General features: G+C 38.0%; 1 protein-coding gene across 2 annotated transcripts in view; it reads left to right on the plus strand.

The window, feature by feature from the left end:
* RAB5A (RAB5A, member RAS oncogene family) overlaps nt 1-15,859 on the plus strand; it is a 32,765-nt gene extending 16,906 nt beyond the window's left edge. The window contains exons 3-6 of one of the 2 annotated variants that reach the window (XM_060099479.1): nt 8,651-8,802; nt 9,110-9,232; nt 10,687-10,780; nt 14,302-15,850. In XM_060099479.1, the coding sequence (XP_059955462.1) occupies nt 8,651-8,802; nt 9,110-9,232; nt 10,687-10,780; nt 14,302-14,417 (485 nt within the window). In that variant the 3' untranslated portion in view covers nt 14,418-15,850. Of the gene's footprint in view, nt 1-8,650; nt 8,803-9,109; nt 9,233-10,686; nt 10,781-14,301 lie in introns of both variants that reach the window. The other variant, XM_060099481.1, reaches the window with a different exon arrangement.
* The last annotated feature ends 11 nt before the right edge of the window (nt 15,860-15,870 follow it).

Below are 15,870 nucleotides of genomic sequence, written 5' to 3' on the forward strand. Positions count from 1 at the left end.
AAGTGGAATTGTTGGATCATACGGAAATTCTGTGTTTAGTATTTAAAGAATTTCTATACCGTTTTCCACAGTGGCTGCACCATTTTACATTCCCACCATCAGTGCACAAGGGTTTCAGTTTCTCCATATCCTGGGAACTCTTGTTTTCCGTTTTGATAATAGCTATTCTAATGGGTGTGAAGTGGTATCTCATTGTGGTATTGATTTGCATTTTCCTATTAATTAGTGATGTTGAGCATCGTTTCATGTGCTTCTTGGCTGTGTGTGTGTGTGTGTGTCTGTGTGTGTCTGTGTGTGTCTGTGTGTGTCTGTGTGTTGTTTTTTTGGCCATGCTGCACGGCTTGTAGGATCTTAGTTCCCTGACCAGGGATTGAACCTGGGCCCCAGCAGTTAAAGTGCCAAGTCTTAACCACTGGACCACCAGGGAATTCCCAGCCATTTATCTTTGGAGAAATGTTTATTAAAGTCGTTTGCCCTTTTTTTTAATTGGATAGTTGGGTTTTTGTGTTGCTAAGTTGTAGGAGTTTTGTGTATATTCTGGATATCAATCCTTATCAGATGCTTATTGGTCTTTAAGAATGAGTTCAATATGATGAGTATTTATATAGATCATCTCATAAGTGGGATTTACTTTGGGAATATGGCCATCTTTTTATTTTTGGTTGATTAGTTTATGCCATCTTTATTTTTGAATTTTTGAATTATATTTTATTTTTTTATAGAGCAGGTTCTTATTAGTTACCCATTTTATACATATTAGTGTATATATGTCGGTCCCAATCTCCCAATTCATTATACCACCATGACCTCCTGCACCACTTTCCCCCCTTGTTGTCCATATGTTTGTTCTCTACAACTGTGTCTCTATTTCTGCCCTGCAAACCGGTTCATCTGTACCATTTTTCTAGGTTCCACATGTATGCGTTAATATATGATATTTGTTTTTCTCTTTCTGACTTACTTCACTCTGTATGACAGTCTCTAGATCTATCCACTTCTCTACAGATGACCCAATTTCGTCCCTTTTTATGCTGAGTAATATTCCATTTTATATATGTACCACATCTTTATCCATTTGTTTGTCAATGGGCATTTAGGTTGCTTCCATGACCTGGCTGTTGTAAATAGTGCTGCAATGAACATTGGGGCGCATGTGTCTTTTTTTAAAAAAAACATCTTTATTGGAGTATAATTGCTTTACAGTGGTGTGTTAGTTTCTGCTTCATAACACAGTAAATCAGCTATACATATACATATATCCCCATATCTCTTCCCACTTGAGTCTCCCTCCCTCCCACCCTCCCTATCCCACCCCTCTAAGGTGGTCACAAAGCACCGAGCTGATCTCCCTGTGCTATGCGGCTGCTTCCCACTAGCTATCGTTGCCACATTTGGTAGTGTATATATGTCCATGCCACTCTCTCACTTTGTCCCAGCTTACCCTTTCCCCTCCCTGTGTCCTCAAGTCCATTCTCTAGTAGGTCTGCGTCTTTATTCCCATCCTGCCCCTAGGTTCTTCCTGACCTTTCTTGATTTTTTTTGGATTCCATAAATATGTGTTAGCATACAGTATTTGTTTTTCTCTTTCTGACTTCACTCTGTATGACAGACTCTAGGTCCATCCACCTCACTACAGATAACTCAATTTCGTTTCTTTTTATGGCTGAGTAATAGTCCATTGTATATATGTGCCACATCTTCTTTATCCATTCATCCGATGATGGACACTTAGGTTGTTTCCATGTCCTGGCTATTGTAAATAGAGATGCAGTGAATATTGTGGTACATGACTCTTTTTGAATTATGGTTTTCTCAGGGTATATGCCCCGTAGTGGGATTGCTGGGTCATATGGTAGTTCTATTTTTAGTTTTTTAAGGAACCTTCATACTGTTCTCCATAGTGGCTGTATCAATTTACATTCCCACCAACAGTGCAAGAAGCTTCCCTTTTCTCCACAGCCTCTCCAGCATTTGTTGTTTGTAGATTTTCTGATGGTGCCCATTCTAACTGGTGTGAGGTGATACCTCATTGTGGTTTTGATTTGCATTTCTCTAATGATTAGTGATGTTGAGCAGCTTTTCATGTGCTTCTTGGCCATCTGTATGGCCATCTTTTTTTTTTTTTTTTTTTTTGTGGTACACGGGCCTCTCACTGTCGCGGCCTCTCCCTTTGTGGGGCACAGGCTCCGGATGCGCAGGCCCAGCGGCCATGGCTCACGGGCCCAGCCGCTCTGCGGCATGTGGGATCTTCCCAGACCAGGGCCCGAACCCGCGTCCCTTGCATCGGCAGACGGACTTTCAACCACTGCACCACCAGGGAAGCCCATGTATGGCCATCTTTTATGTATGATCTCTATTAAATTTTTACTTTGTTGCCAGGCTTTTGGAGTGTTTTCTGTTGGGGCTTAATCACTGTGTATGCTTTCCTTTCTACCCCAATCTATTTTTATCCCCTTTCTTACCTTCCTCCTTGCGTTAGTTGAAATGTAACTATTCCAAGAATACGTGGTCTTCATCATTGCTGCCATGGTCTACTGGGTACTCTCTTCTATACACATATACAGTTGAAAATAAAAAATGGCCTCAGCTTTTATTTTGGCTGTTGTTGGCTTTTAGACCATCCATATACTTTTTTTAAAGATTTATCATTTATTATTTATTTATTTTATTTATTCTTGGCTGCTTTGGGTCTTAGTCGCGGCATGCAGGATCTTTTGTTGCGGCTCGCAGGCTCTTCATTGTGGCGCGTGGGCTTCTCTCTAGCTGCGGCGCACAGGTTCCAGAGCGCGTGAGCCCTGTAGTTTGCAGCACACGTGCTCTCTTGTTGAGGCGCATGAGCTCAGTAGTTGTGGCGCGCGGGCTTAGTTGCCCTGCGGCATGTGGGATCTTAGTTCCCTTACCAAGGATCGAACCCACCTACCCTGCATTGTAAGGTGGATTCTTGCCACTGCACCACCAGGGAAGTCCCATAGACCAGGGGTCCCCAACCCCCGGACCACGAACCAGTAACAGTCCGTGACCTGTTAGGAACCGAGCCGCACAGCAGGAGGTGAGCGGCGGGCAAGCAAGCGAAGCTTCATCTGCTGCTCCCCATCTTTCCCCATGGCTTGCGTTACCTCCTGAACCTGTCTCCCCCAATCCGTGGAAAAATTGTCTTCCATGAAACTGGTCCCCGGAGCCAAAATGGTTGGGGACTACTGCCATAGATCATCCGTATATCCTTGTCTGTGTACAATTTTATCATCTGAAGTCAGTGCTCATCTGTCTGATAAAATTCATTGTATTGTATTATAATACTACTGCCACTGATACTCATTTTCCCAGCAAACCAACTTCTACCTTCACAGATAACTTTGATACCTTGTTCTTGATGCCATTTGGTCAGTTTCTGCCATCTTTCTCCCTGAAGTTTGATTCAGATTCATCGAACTCAACCATTGAATTACTTGGCTCTAAAAACCTTTGCTTCCCCTACACATCACTTCCAAACAACCTCTAACTTGGATTTTATGATCACAAGCCCCTGATCAGCATCTGAGATGTTGAACAAGGCTCTTCCCCTCTCTAACAACTATATCCTTTCAGTTTTAATAGGGCATCAAATCCACCACTTACGTGCAAGTTTTATGTAAGGGAGAACGTAGTCATGGAAAAAAATATTATATATATATATACGTATGTATATATATGTATGTATGTATGTATATATATATGTGTGTGTGTGTGTGTGTGTGTGTGTGTGTATGTATGTGGGTTTTTTTGTGTTTTTTTTTTTTTTTTTTTACTTTTTGGCAATTAAGAGGTCATTTTATTAGTATTTTAAATTTAGTCGCTTCTTAATACTTAACCAAGCCATCAGTGCCTTTTCACTTATACATTAGGTTATTTCTTATTATTAAATACAAAAATACTTTGAACTTAAAGGTGTGTTCTCCCTACGCTCCTGCTCCCATATCATCTTTTAGAGATTCCATTATACTAGGTTAACAAATAGAGTTTTCATGGCTTTGCCACATGTTGGCAAAATTATTTCAAAACAGTTATACAGTATCTCCAGCAGAGCATGAGTTTTTGCTATACTCTTTTATTTTCATTTTTTAATTTTGCTAAGTTAAGGGATAAATCCTTAACTATTTTTGCTGTGAGGATTATTTCATTGATTACTAGTGGTGTTGATCTTTTTCTGTGTTACATGCCTTTTGTGGATTTTCTTACACATTTATCTTTGATGCTTTTGGAGTTAAGATTTATATGAGCTTTCTACATACTAAAAATTAATCTCATAACATCCACTATAGAAATTTTTCTAAATGGGTTTGTCCCTGTGTTTTGAGTGTATGATACATGTTTTACAAACCTGAAGTCTTTAATTTTTATATAATCAAACCTGATAGTCTTATAGGATTTTTGGTCAGTTCTAATAAAGTAATTCTTTCCAATCAAATTCGATAAAATAATAAGTTGAGGGTTGGGGTGATATTGGTTCCTTGGTTTTTCCTTTTTTGCCCTTCTGTTTAGTTCATGTAGAATCATTTTTGGTGTTAGTTTAAACTTTTTTTTATGAGTCGTTAACCTTTGGTTAATGCTATTGATTTTGGATGTTCTTTCCCTTGCCCAGTGTATTGCAGTGTCTCCACCTTGCTTACTATATATCAAGGTCTTACACATTATAGGCCTTTGGTATTTGCAGGTTTAACATTTACAGTTTCACCAACTCTCAGCTGACCCCAAGGTCTGTCATTCAGTAATTTGTGGTTTTGCTGAGACTGAAGTGTTACTTGCCTGCTGCCAAGCTTGCAAATAGGAACTGATCGTGGAAGCCCAAAGAGAGAGCCTATTAGACAGGCCAGCACCTGCATCTCAATGCAGCTTTGTTTTTCTTTACTTGTCGTCGTGTACACAGTAACTCTCGAAGTGATAAAAGCTGTTTCTTTGTGAAATATGGGCCCGAAAAGAAAACCAACTGCTAGTGCTGGTGATGGAAGTGAAGAGAAAATGAAGAGGTCTAAGAAAGTGATGGTTCTTAGCCAGAAAATAGATGTTTTGGATAAATTAAAGTGGTTTTGCAGATTCAGGTAAGTTGGTGGTTGGTTAATGTTGCTACAGTATTTATGTAGTAGTTTATATTTTGAGTGCTAGAATTTATTTTTACAATTTTGTAAATGACTAGTAATGTACTTTTAGAAGCACAGAGGATTTGAAGATGTCAGCTGTACTTCACTGACTTTTATGGGGGAAGTTAAATACTTTGGTAGTATTTGAAAACTTGAGAACTTTGGTAAATCTTGATGGTCTTTGTGATATATAATGTTTATGATACTGGGTTATCCTATTCCCATAATATTTCTGCCCTTGTGGCACTACAGCACTTTTAAGTAGTTCTAATGTGTTTTTGATTGTACCCTAAAACTCATTCCACTGGCCTCTAATATTGGTCTTTTTTCTCCTCCCCCCCTAATTATGCTCTTTTTATCATATCACGTTAACAGTATGGTGTTACCCAGGTAAAGAGATCTTGTTGGTACTTTGAGATTGTGTTTGTTACATAATAACTTGAGTAGAGACAGGCCTTTTGAAATACCTATTTTTTCCCATTTGGGAACTGTATCTAGTCAAAATAGCCCCCAAATAGTTGTACATATCTTTCATGGACTTCAGCAAACTTTTTGGACATTTATATGAACTGAGATTTGTTTTAGATATTAAATATGGACAAGAATAGCTAGTTTCTCAAGGAACTTCCCAGTCTAGGAGAAGATAATGTAAACCAGTGATTATAAAGTGTGAAACATGTTCTTGCATAGGGAACTCTGGGAGCACAAAGGTAGGACCTGCTTAAAAGGGTGTGATGAAGGATGGCTTCTGAGAGGAGTTGCGTGAATTGATTGTTCTTATTCTTTGTTAATTTGATAGGGATCCAGTCTCCTCCCAGCATAACACTGAAATCTGGTCACTGCCTGTGTATTGTAAAGCTGTTTCTTTGATCTGTTGCAGCCAATTTAAAGAATTTACTATCTGCTTTATTTTAGCTGACACCTTTGGATTTTCATTTTAGTCTTCTTGCCTCTTCCAAATAATGTCTCTTTCCAATAATTTATTACTTTAATTATTATAAGAATATCTGAAGTGATATTACATAATCATGATGGTGGACATTCTCTTCTGGTTTCTAGGTTTAGAGAGATTGCCTAAGAGCTTTGTGCAAAATGCAGGTTTCAGGCTTAAGGATGGAATGGACACTTGATACATTTTTTTTTTATTTTATTTATTTTATTTATTTATTATTTTTGGCTGTGTTGGGTCTTCGTTGCTGCATGTGGGCTTTCTCTAGTTGCGGTGAGTGGGGACTACTCTTCGTTGCAGTGTGCAGGCTTCTCGTTGCGGTGGCTACTCTTGCTGTGGAGCACAGGCTCTAGGCGGGCAGGCTTCAGTAGTTGTGGCATGTGGGCTTCAGTTGTTGTGGCTCGTGGGCTCCAGAGCGCAGGCTCAGTAGTTGTGGCACATGGGCTTAGTTGCTCTGCGGCATGTGGGATCTTCCCGGACCAGGGCTAGAACCCGTGTCCCCAACATTGGCAGGCAGATTCTTAACCACCTGGCACAGTGGTTGAGAGTGCGCCTACCAATGAAGAGGACACGGGTTCTTGCCCCGGTCCAGGAGGATCCCACATGCCACGGAACAGCTGGGCCCGTGAGCCATGGCCATTGAGCCTGCATGTCCAGAGCCTGTGCTCTGCAACAGGAGAGGCCTCAGCAGTGAGAGGCCCGCGTACCGCAAAAAATAGATAAATAAATAAATAAAAATAAAAATACTGATTCTGCATGAGAACTTTTCGTGACTGGGAAAAAGTGACATAGTACTTTCTTGGTATCCTTTATCATAAATACAGGATTTTAAAAAATGGATATTTTTGCTCATTTTGGATGGTAAAAGAAGTTTGAATTGGAGTATATTTTAAATATGACTAGCCAATTGTGAGAATTCACAGAACCCTTAATAGAATTAGTTCAAAATAAAGAAATTTCCAATCATGATGTTTGCAAAATTTAGAAGATTATAGGTTGTTGATACCAAAGCCAGTACAGCAGTCAGTTGACATAATAAAAATAGCACAGAAAATAAATGTTATGTCTAATATAGAAGAGATGTAAGTCAAATTAGACTTGGTTTATTCAGCACATTGGTATTAACTAGTAAATCTCTTATGATTGACATCGCTCGTAAACTGCTACAATTTACAGGACTGGATCATAATTCTCTTGCATGGGAGGACAGAGTTTTTGAAAACTTTATAACTTAATTCTATGCCAATTTCAGAGGAGTTGAATACACCTTGACCTGAAAGAAAAAGGAAGGAGCTTACCAACTAATATTGAGTGATAGAGCAGCAGAGTTTAACTACCGAAGTTAATGAAGGAAAGGAACTGTAAGGTGTGCTTACTGTTGGCCAGCATGCATGCTGGGGAAAATGGCTGTGTGTAGGTCTTTGGTGCAGCTAACAACATCTAAAAACTTACTCTAAGAGTTATATTTTAAAGTTCAATTCACTTGATTATAAAGTACCTCTTATAAATCAATTTCTTATTTTCAGAAGTATCTATGTGGTGTCTTTCCTGATGTTTATTCTTAGAGCCAAGAGAATCATACTTATAATAGACATTTTACTTCATATTGTTCTCAGGAAGCAATTGAGAAAATAAATGATACAGTAATTCTTTGCAGGATGTGACAGCAATCTCTTAATTTTAAAAGGAGGAATATCATTATAAAATGCTACTTTCTTACTAAGATTAAAACCTCAGAAAAGAACAGATGGAAAAAGTACAAATCACAAAATCCATAAGGCAAGGAATGAAAGGAGTTAATATTGAATCTCTGTTAAACAAATTAAGTCTAGGTTGAGGTAATAACGATTACAAAACTTAGTGTTGATGTTTTGATGGAATAATATAAAAAATATATTGATTTAGTGGTAATGGACTGGGACTAAATTCCCAGATTATGCCAGTTAAACCCAGGAGAATGGAGCAAGAGGTATGCTGTTGTCAGTATAGATGGTAGTTATAGGTATGCTGATCCACCTTCCCCCCCATTTTTTCAAGAATACCAATGGGCTTCCCTGGTGGCACAGTGGTTGAGAGTCCGCCTGCAGATGCAGAGGACACGGGTTTGTGCCCTGGTCCGGGAAGATCCCACATGCCGCGGAGCGGCTGGGCCCATGAGCCGTGGCCGCTGAGCCTGCACGTCCGGATCCTGTGTTCCGCAACGGGAGAGGCCACAACACAACAGTGAGAGGCCCGCGTACCGCAAAAAAAAAAAAAAGAATATCAATATATATATTTCTTAAATCATGTTACAATTTAAAGTTTTTAAATACACAATTTGTAAAACAATTTAAGAACTTTAAAAAACTTATTTAATATTACAACACACTTTTTAAGAATGTAGGAAACACTTTCAAGCTGTGATTTTACTATGAAGGTTTTTATATGTAAGCATATATTTATCTAGCTTTGAAGCATAGATCTTACAGGTATTTAAAGCCACTATTAACTGTGGGTATGCAGTATATCAGGTTCCTAGGTGTTTTCTGTAGTATTAAAATATTAGTAGGAAAATGATAAACTTATTGCAGACATTTTCTTCTTTCAGCTGCTTTTCTAACCCAAACTGTGTGTCTTGATGACACAACAGTAAAGTTTGAAATATGGGATACAGCTGGTCAAGAACGATACCATAGCCTAGCACCAATGTACTACAGAGGAGCACAAGCAGCCATAGTTGTATATGATATCACAAACGAGGTAAGTAGAAATGCATTCTACAAAAAAACTTGTTTGAATATCCGTTTTTGGTATTCAGAATTTCCATTATAGAAAAGATTTTTTCTTAATCTTTTTCTGTTAGCCAAGCATGACATTTCTGCCAAAGCTTTTATGAAATAGAGAAGCTGATTTAAAAAAATAAGATACAATTGTCTCAGCTACTACAGTAGTGCTAAGAATTGCTTTCCAGGAGTCACATTGGACAGTCTTTAAAGCCTCGCCTCACAGACACGCTCTCTAGCCATTCTTTGAGCCTGTGCCGAATAGCTGTTTCTTTGTTTCCCAGGAGTCCTTTGCCAGAGCCAAAAACTGGGTTAAAGAGCTTCAGAGGCAGGCCAGCCCTAACATTGTTATAGCTTTGTCAGGAAACAAGGCTGACCTCGCAAATAAAAGAGCTGTCGATTTCCAGGTATGTTGAATTTAACTTTCACTTGGAGGCGCATATTTTTCTTCTGTACCCACACTTGAATTACAGTTACAATTTTAAAACGATGCAAATGATAGAAAATTTTTAGACAGATGTGTACTATGTAATAAAATCTCATGATAAACCTGAATTTTTAAATATCTTTATTTAATTTTAATATATAAGTTGATTCAAAGATTTTTGTTGACCTAAACAATTACAAAATAAGTAATTGTTCACAAACAGTGTGGAAATATATAAAGCAAAAGGTGATTGCCTCCTACCCTAATCCCTCCAACCCCACGTATACTTTAGTATCCTTCCTAACTTTTTTTATCTACCTATCTATATCACCACACATATACATACCCACATACACACATACATATATGTGGTGGTTCTTAAAAGGGCCTTCAAAAATAAAAGCTTAAAAAAATCCAGTGTGTATGTTATCTAATATAGCTAATTAAGAGTGTTCCCAGATGCAAAATAAAGTACAGTCATTTAAAATAAAGCAATGTCTCTAGACATTTTAAAACTTCCCCTCCTCTTGCTCTTCAGCTTCTCTACCAGAGAAGATTGGTTGTGGCCATTATATGTATAATATCAGTGATGGGTTAATGTTCTTTTTTGATGATGGAGTACACGTCCTGGGAGAAAGGGCACTAATATTTCTTGCACTATTAGGTAGTAAACTGAGCATCATCTGCACATGTGGTTTCATTTAATTCTGGTGACAACCATGTGAGGTATAATATCTATTACTCTTTCTAAGATAGTTACCTCCTCAGCATAGAGAGGCAGATAGCACACTTATGTAGTCACAAGTGGCCCTGTCACATACATTTCAAAGGAACCTCATTTTTTTCTTTATCAAATTGGAATGATAATTGGTTGTTCTTCACAACAGCTGTGAGGATCAAAGGCAATAATACACGTAAACTGTAAAGCATGACAACGTAAAGTAGTAATAGAATTTTCAAAGGAATGGTTCATGGCATACTCAGAATTAAAATGTTGCTTGTAGAAGTCATTCAGAATTAAATACAAGGGTACCATTTAGTGGTTGAAGCCAGTGTTAAACACTTGGTTTCCCTTTACCTTCCTTGTAAATAACGAGCATAGGTAAAATTGCCATAAAGATCAAAGAGAGTTTTATATTTAGGATTGTCGTCCCTCTCTCCGAAACTCGTCATCTGAAAGTAGATTTAGTGTGAGGCCAGATAAAGTAGGATGGGATAGTGCAAGAAGTTAAGGCAAAAAGGAAATTATAAACTATGCAGTACTCTTACCTTTGTTTTACTTTTAACTATAAATAATTGCTTATACAGTTGTTGGTTGTAGATGATCAAGTTGGAGTAGTAATAAGGAAGCCTCTTTTTTTCTATAACAGAAATAAGGCAGGTATAGTAATAGTATGTGCAAAGGATATATCTCAATTTTTGTTCTATAAACAGGAAGCACAGTCCTATGCAGATGACAACAGTTTATTATTTATGGAGACATCAGCTAAAACATCAATGAATGTAAATGAAATATTCATGGCAATAGGTAAGATTAACTTTTTTGCAAACAGTAAAAATGTAGGTAGAATAAGTTACACTGGGGGCATATTTGTTTTGACTGTCTTTTTTTTAATTCTTGGAATTTTGTTTTGTTTTGTTTTTTAATGATTATACTACTATCCTAGATTTCTTCCAGAAGCATTACTTTGTTAGGCATATTGTTAAATTTGAAAAATTATTACCTATTAGGTTGCAGTGCTTTCAGTTTAGTTAAGTTTCTTCTAGGTGAATTGAAAGCCTGAACTCGGAGCTGATAGTTCAAGCAGATAGATTTTCTAAAGATTTCACTGAAAATTTTGGATAGGGCTTCCCTGGTGGCGCAGTGGTTGAGAGTCCGCCTGCCGATGCAGGGGACACGGGTTCGTGCCCCAGTCCGGGAAGATCCCACATGCCGCGGAGCGGCTGGGCCCATGAGCCATGGCCGCTGAGCCTGCACGTCCGGATCCTGTGCTCCGCAACGGGAGAGGCCACAACAGTGAGAGGCCCACGTACCGCCAAAAAAAAAAAAAAAATTGGATAAATACATGTTTTTCTATTAGATTATAGTTTTTATATAAAAGGAAGGTAAACTCAGTAATGTTTTTCAGTGCAACATACAGACATGATGAGATTTTTTTCTTACTGATCAGTAACTATTTTCATCTCTCCTTTGCTCTGAACACTATTTTTGTTTATTTTTCAAGTTCTTTTTAAATCATTGATTACTGACAACTATAACACAGACAAGTACATTGTACATACAGATTTAGCAAATTGTTTTAACGCAAATATTGTAATGGAGAAAGATTCAAAGCACTGAGGCACAGAGAGAACAAGGGAAAGCAAAACAATATCCAGGCTTTCTAGTGCCTTGATGGTCATTTGATCCTACACTGCTCTTACCTTTCCTCTAAGTACTTTTAACTAATAATGATTGCTGTTGCACAGTCGTTGATTATAGGTAATGAAGTTGAAGCCTCCTTTTTTCTATAACAACAATTAAAATATTTTTATTGACCCTAGCCGCCTCCTAGTAGTTTTCAGGTGCAGATCCCATGGGAGGGGTCTACTGTGGTGGCTCTCACAGTCTGCTGCATCCACAATGTCTGTGTGCCAAGCGCTGGTCTCATCCCACAACATCTTTTATTATACAGCAGTGATTATTAACTGGGGTGTCCACATCCTTGGTCCCAAATAAGTATTCTTTTATACTGAAGTCATACAAATGAACAGCTGATTCAGAGGCTAAAGAAAACTCAATAAGAGCTGCAGGTACTGTCATATTATCTTTCACTAGGTGAGAGAGTTTAGTGGCGGCTTCATTTAGGTAAAAACTTGCCTGTGTACTGTGTAAAATATTTTCCTGAGAAACTCAGGCTTGCATTTTATTAGGGAAATACTAGCATGGTTGTGAAGGATTACGAGACAATATATAGTTTGGTTTTTTTTTAATAAATGGGACAGATCACACCCACAGCCACATCTGAAAAGTTAGGAAACAAGGAGATAATAGGGCCTTCAAATCAGGCTGAACTTTTAAACCTTTCTGATGCTATTAAGACTCCACCAGATGGGCTTTATTTAATTTGTACCTTTTATTTAGACTTCATAATAAGGTTATTTCTTTCAGTCAGAAAGTAGGCTATGTATTAGAGCTTTCATTTACTTTTCTAAAATTAGAATGTATCTTTCCTTGAAAGAAACTTCAAGTGTAAATTGAGTTGTAACCTCTCCATTAGTAACTTAAATAAATCACACAGTGAACTCATATTTGTACTTTTTTTTTTTTTTTTTTTTTGCGGTACGCGGGCCTCTCTCACTGCTGTGGCCTCTTACGTTGCGGAGCACAGGCTCCGGATGTGCAGGCTCAGCGGCCACGGCTCACGGGCCCAGCCACTCCGCGGCATGTGGGATCCTCCCGGACCGGAGCACGAACCCATGTCCCCTGCATCGGCAGGTGGACTCTCAACCACTGCGCCACCAGGGAAGCCCCATATTTGTACTTTTGATGGGTTCCCAAGTAGAGTACACTTGTTTAGTAGGAGTCTACATAAATTTATCATCTGCTTTTAATTTGATAAGGTCTTCAGTGGCTTTTTTCATTGCACACCTTCCTTAACTTGATTCAGGATTTTTAGCTTCTCACAGTCCTAATCAATTCAGGGTCAGGTTGGTAAGCTGCAGTTATCTATATACAAAGCAGATAGTACCAGCTTCGCTTTGGGTAGCACTCACTAAGGTAGGAGACAGGAGACTACTTCTTTTGAGACCCCCTGAAGATACGTTGTAGTTCATCTTCACACAGTAAAAATTAATCAATACAAGTTAAAGTTTCCTCATTCCAGTTTAATTCAGCCTCCTGATTTCACTCAGATCTAATTACAATAAGCCCTTGCAGAATTATGCCAAAGGGAGAAATGATCACTTAGTCCAAAACCTAATTTGGTATTAATTATAATAAAGTTTGTAATGTTAGCCTAGTCTTGTCCTGGCTGGGCTTTGTTTGTAAATACATTTGACTGGAAATTTACCATTTTATTACCATATACACTACCATCCCTAGAGCCATTCCTAGAGAAGTGGCCCAAGGGAACGCTTTTCTTCCCAAACCTCAGTGCTCCTGGCTCCCAGATCCATTGCCCAGCCCAGCATCTAGGATTCTAAAGATGATTAATGCTATCATAGAATATTACAACAAAGAAACTGTAAAAGATCCAGAACACAACTAGGCATTTAGATTTTGAAGTAGATCTTGTTCAGCTTTTGTGTAACCTCACGGCTAAGGTAAAGCTAGAGTCTTACCTCAGTGATGTATCCCCAAGGCTGATAGAAACCAGTGTGTCTAGCCACCCTTACAGTCGGTGCTCTTAGAGATATTTAATGTTTAATGAATCCCAACACATCAAGGATCTTTGGGATCCAAGCAGACTACATCTAGCTGGTACATTTTCTCATCACTGGGAGCCATACTCCAGAGAAGAGCTGTTAAGCTCCATAGAACTTAGCAAAGATAAAGCCATAACTGCCAGTTGTGGGGCTTTGTCCAAATGTGTGGCAAGCCATGATTATCTGGCTCAAGATTGGGAAATGTTTTTTTGAGATAGTGCCTTCAGGATCAAGTCCATGTATATCAGGCAGAGCTACTGATGAATCAGATTAGGATTCTTAATCAGCCACAAGAGAGGAAAATGATAGATGTTTGAAGGGTAAAGTCTATAAGTGAAGAAAATAGGAGGTACAGTCTGTCGTGATGTGGGGTAATAATTTGCACAGTAGAGGACAAGTTCTCCTGGGATGATAGTATTTGTTTATATCCTGACTTGTTCCAGAAAGTTTGTGGCAGTCCAGAGAACATTGATGGGTTGCAGCTGAGCTTCTTTATTATAAACATAATGGCTGGTCATTATCTTTAGGAACTTACTTAGATTTTCTTTAAAGTACAACTTTTCTGGTATTGTTAAGTGAATCTATATAAAGAATTAAATACAGCTATTCTAATTGTGTTTATTCTGATAATTTATCTCTCAGCTAAAAAGTTGCCGAAGAATGAACCACAGAATCCAGGAGCAAATTCTGCCAGAGGAAGAGGAGTAGACCTTACTGAACCCACGCAGCCAGCCAGGAGTCAGTGCTGTAGTAACTAAACCTCCAGTTTAAACTAACTGGAATGTTCTTCTGCTTCCTAATTGTTAATAACAGTGGAATTGGAGCATTTAACCAGCCCAGTATGACTTCCAAAAAGAAGAGACTTACGATAGTCAAGTTTCTAATACAGAATTATTTTAAGTGTTTTGAACTTAATTTTTAATAACATGCATGTGACCCTCTGACTAATGTTTCAGCAGTGAAAGGGGAAAATGAGAGCTGTGTGTACACTTATTTCCTTGGAATGTTAGCGGGACTCATTTCTCTTCACCAGGGATATAAACAGATGACTCTGAACCCACAGTTAACCAGCCAGTTCTGTGAAAAAGATTTGGAACTTACTCATTTGGGCTTTTCAGAAAAAATTCTTTCTTTGGAAGGAGGTTCTAAAGATATTTATGCTTAGCTCCGATATTCAGGCCACCTGTAATTTCTCTTAGTATCCTTATTTAAAGTACACATTCCACATTTTAACAAATTAGCCACAAGGAAACATTCCCACATCTTCAGGGGGAAAAAATGAACATCAATGGCATCTAAATTATAGCTAGTCCTGTTATTTTTTAAATGGGATTAAAAAAAAATCATATGTAACCCTGTCTTATTTTAGGAATATGAAAACTGATAAAATGCATCTTAAAGAATAGTGTTCCCTTCAAACATGTAAGTTCTTCAACAAAAATGAAACAAACCAGGTGTCTGTGATTTCTGTTTAATCACTGCTGGCCATTACATAGCTTTTGTTGTTTGGGAGTAGGGAGGGGCTTTTGTGCCCTTTGGACATAGAAATAGTCAATGCACTAACAATTATGTACATTCAAACTTGATTATTTCAAATTCGATCTTCAGCTGTACTGTAAATAGGGTACTGCATTGTAGTCTCCATATATGTTTATTACTTTTCTGTAATATTTAAGAGTTGCTTAAAAGTATACAAAATGTACAGTTACTAAACAGCTAATTTTTTCCTTCTCTCCCCCTTTGAAAGAAAGGGGCTTGAATTGTTCTTACCTGGCTAGAACCATAATAAACAATGTACCAGTAATTTGTAACATAAGTATTGGATATGTTAGTAACAGTCTTGCAGCCTTGTTTTCCAAAGTTCATTTTATTTTGATCAGTTCAGTATATTGCACTAATTGTTTTAGGTATTTTCATTATATGAAATCTACCATGTGTCAGAGATGATTTAATCTATTTAAATGTTGAACTGCTAGCAGAACTTGTACATTTACAGCAATTCAAAATTAGTAAGGAAAACAGTTCACCAGTGTTTAGTTTTATATTGAGGTGCTCAGGTTGGAATAAAGTGGTATAAAAAGCAGGTACTGGTTTTTCTCTTTTTTGGCATGAAACAGTGAACATATATAAATGGTACTGTATAACCCACAATCTGCTTTTATATTTCCTTTACTACATTCTTAAAAATGATTTGTGTGGTGTTGATGTTAT

The sequence above is a fragment of the Mesoplodon densirostris genome, chromosome 5 (assembly GCF_025265405.1).
Source record: "Mesoplodon densirostris isolate mMesDen1 chromosome 5, mMesDen1 primary haplotype, whole genome shotgun sequence".
NCBI classification, from domain to species: Eukaryota; Metazoa; Chordata; class Mammalia; order Artiodactyla; family Ziphiidae; genus Mesoplodon; species Mesoplodon densirostris.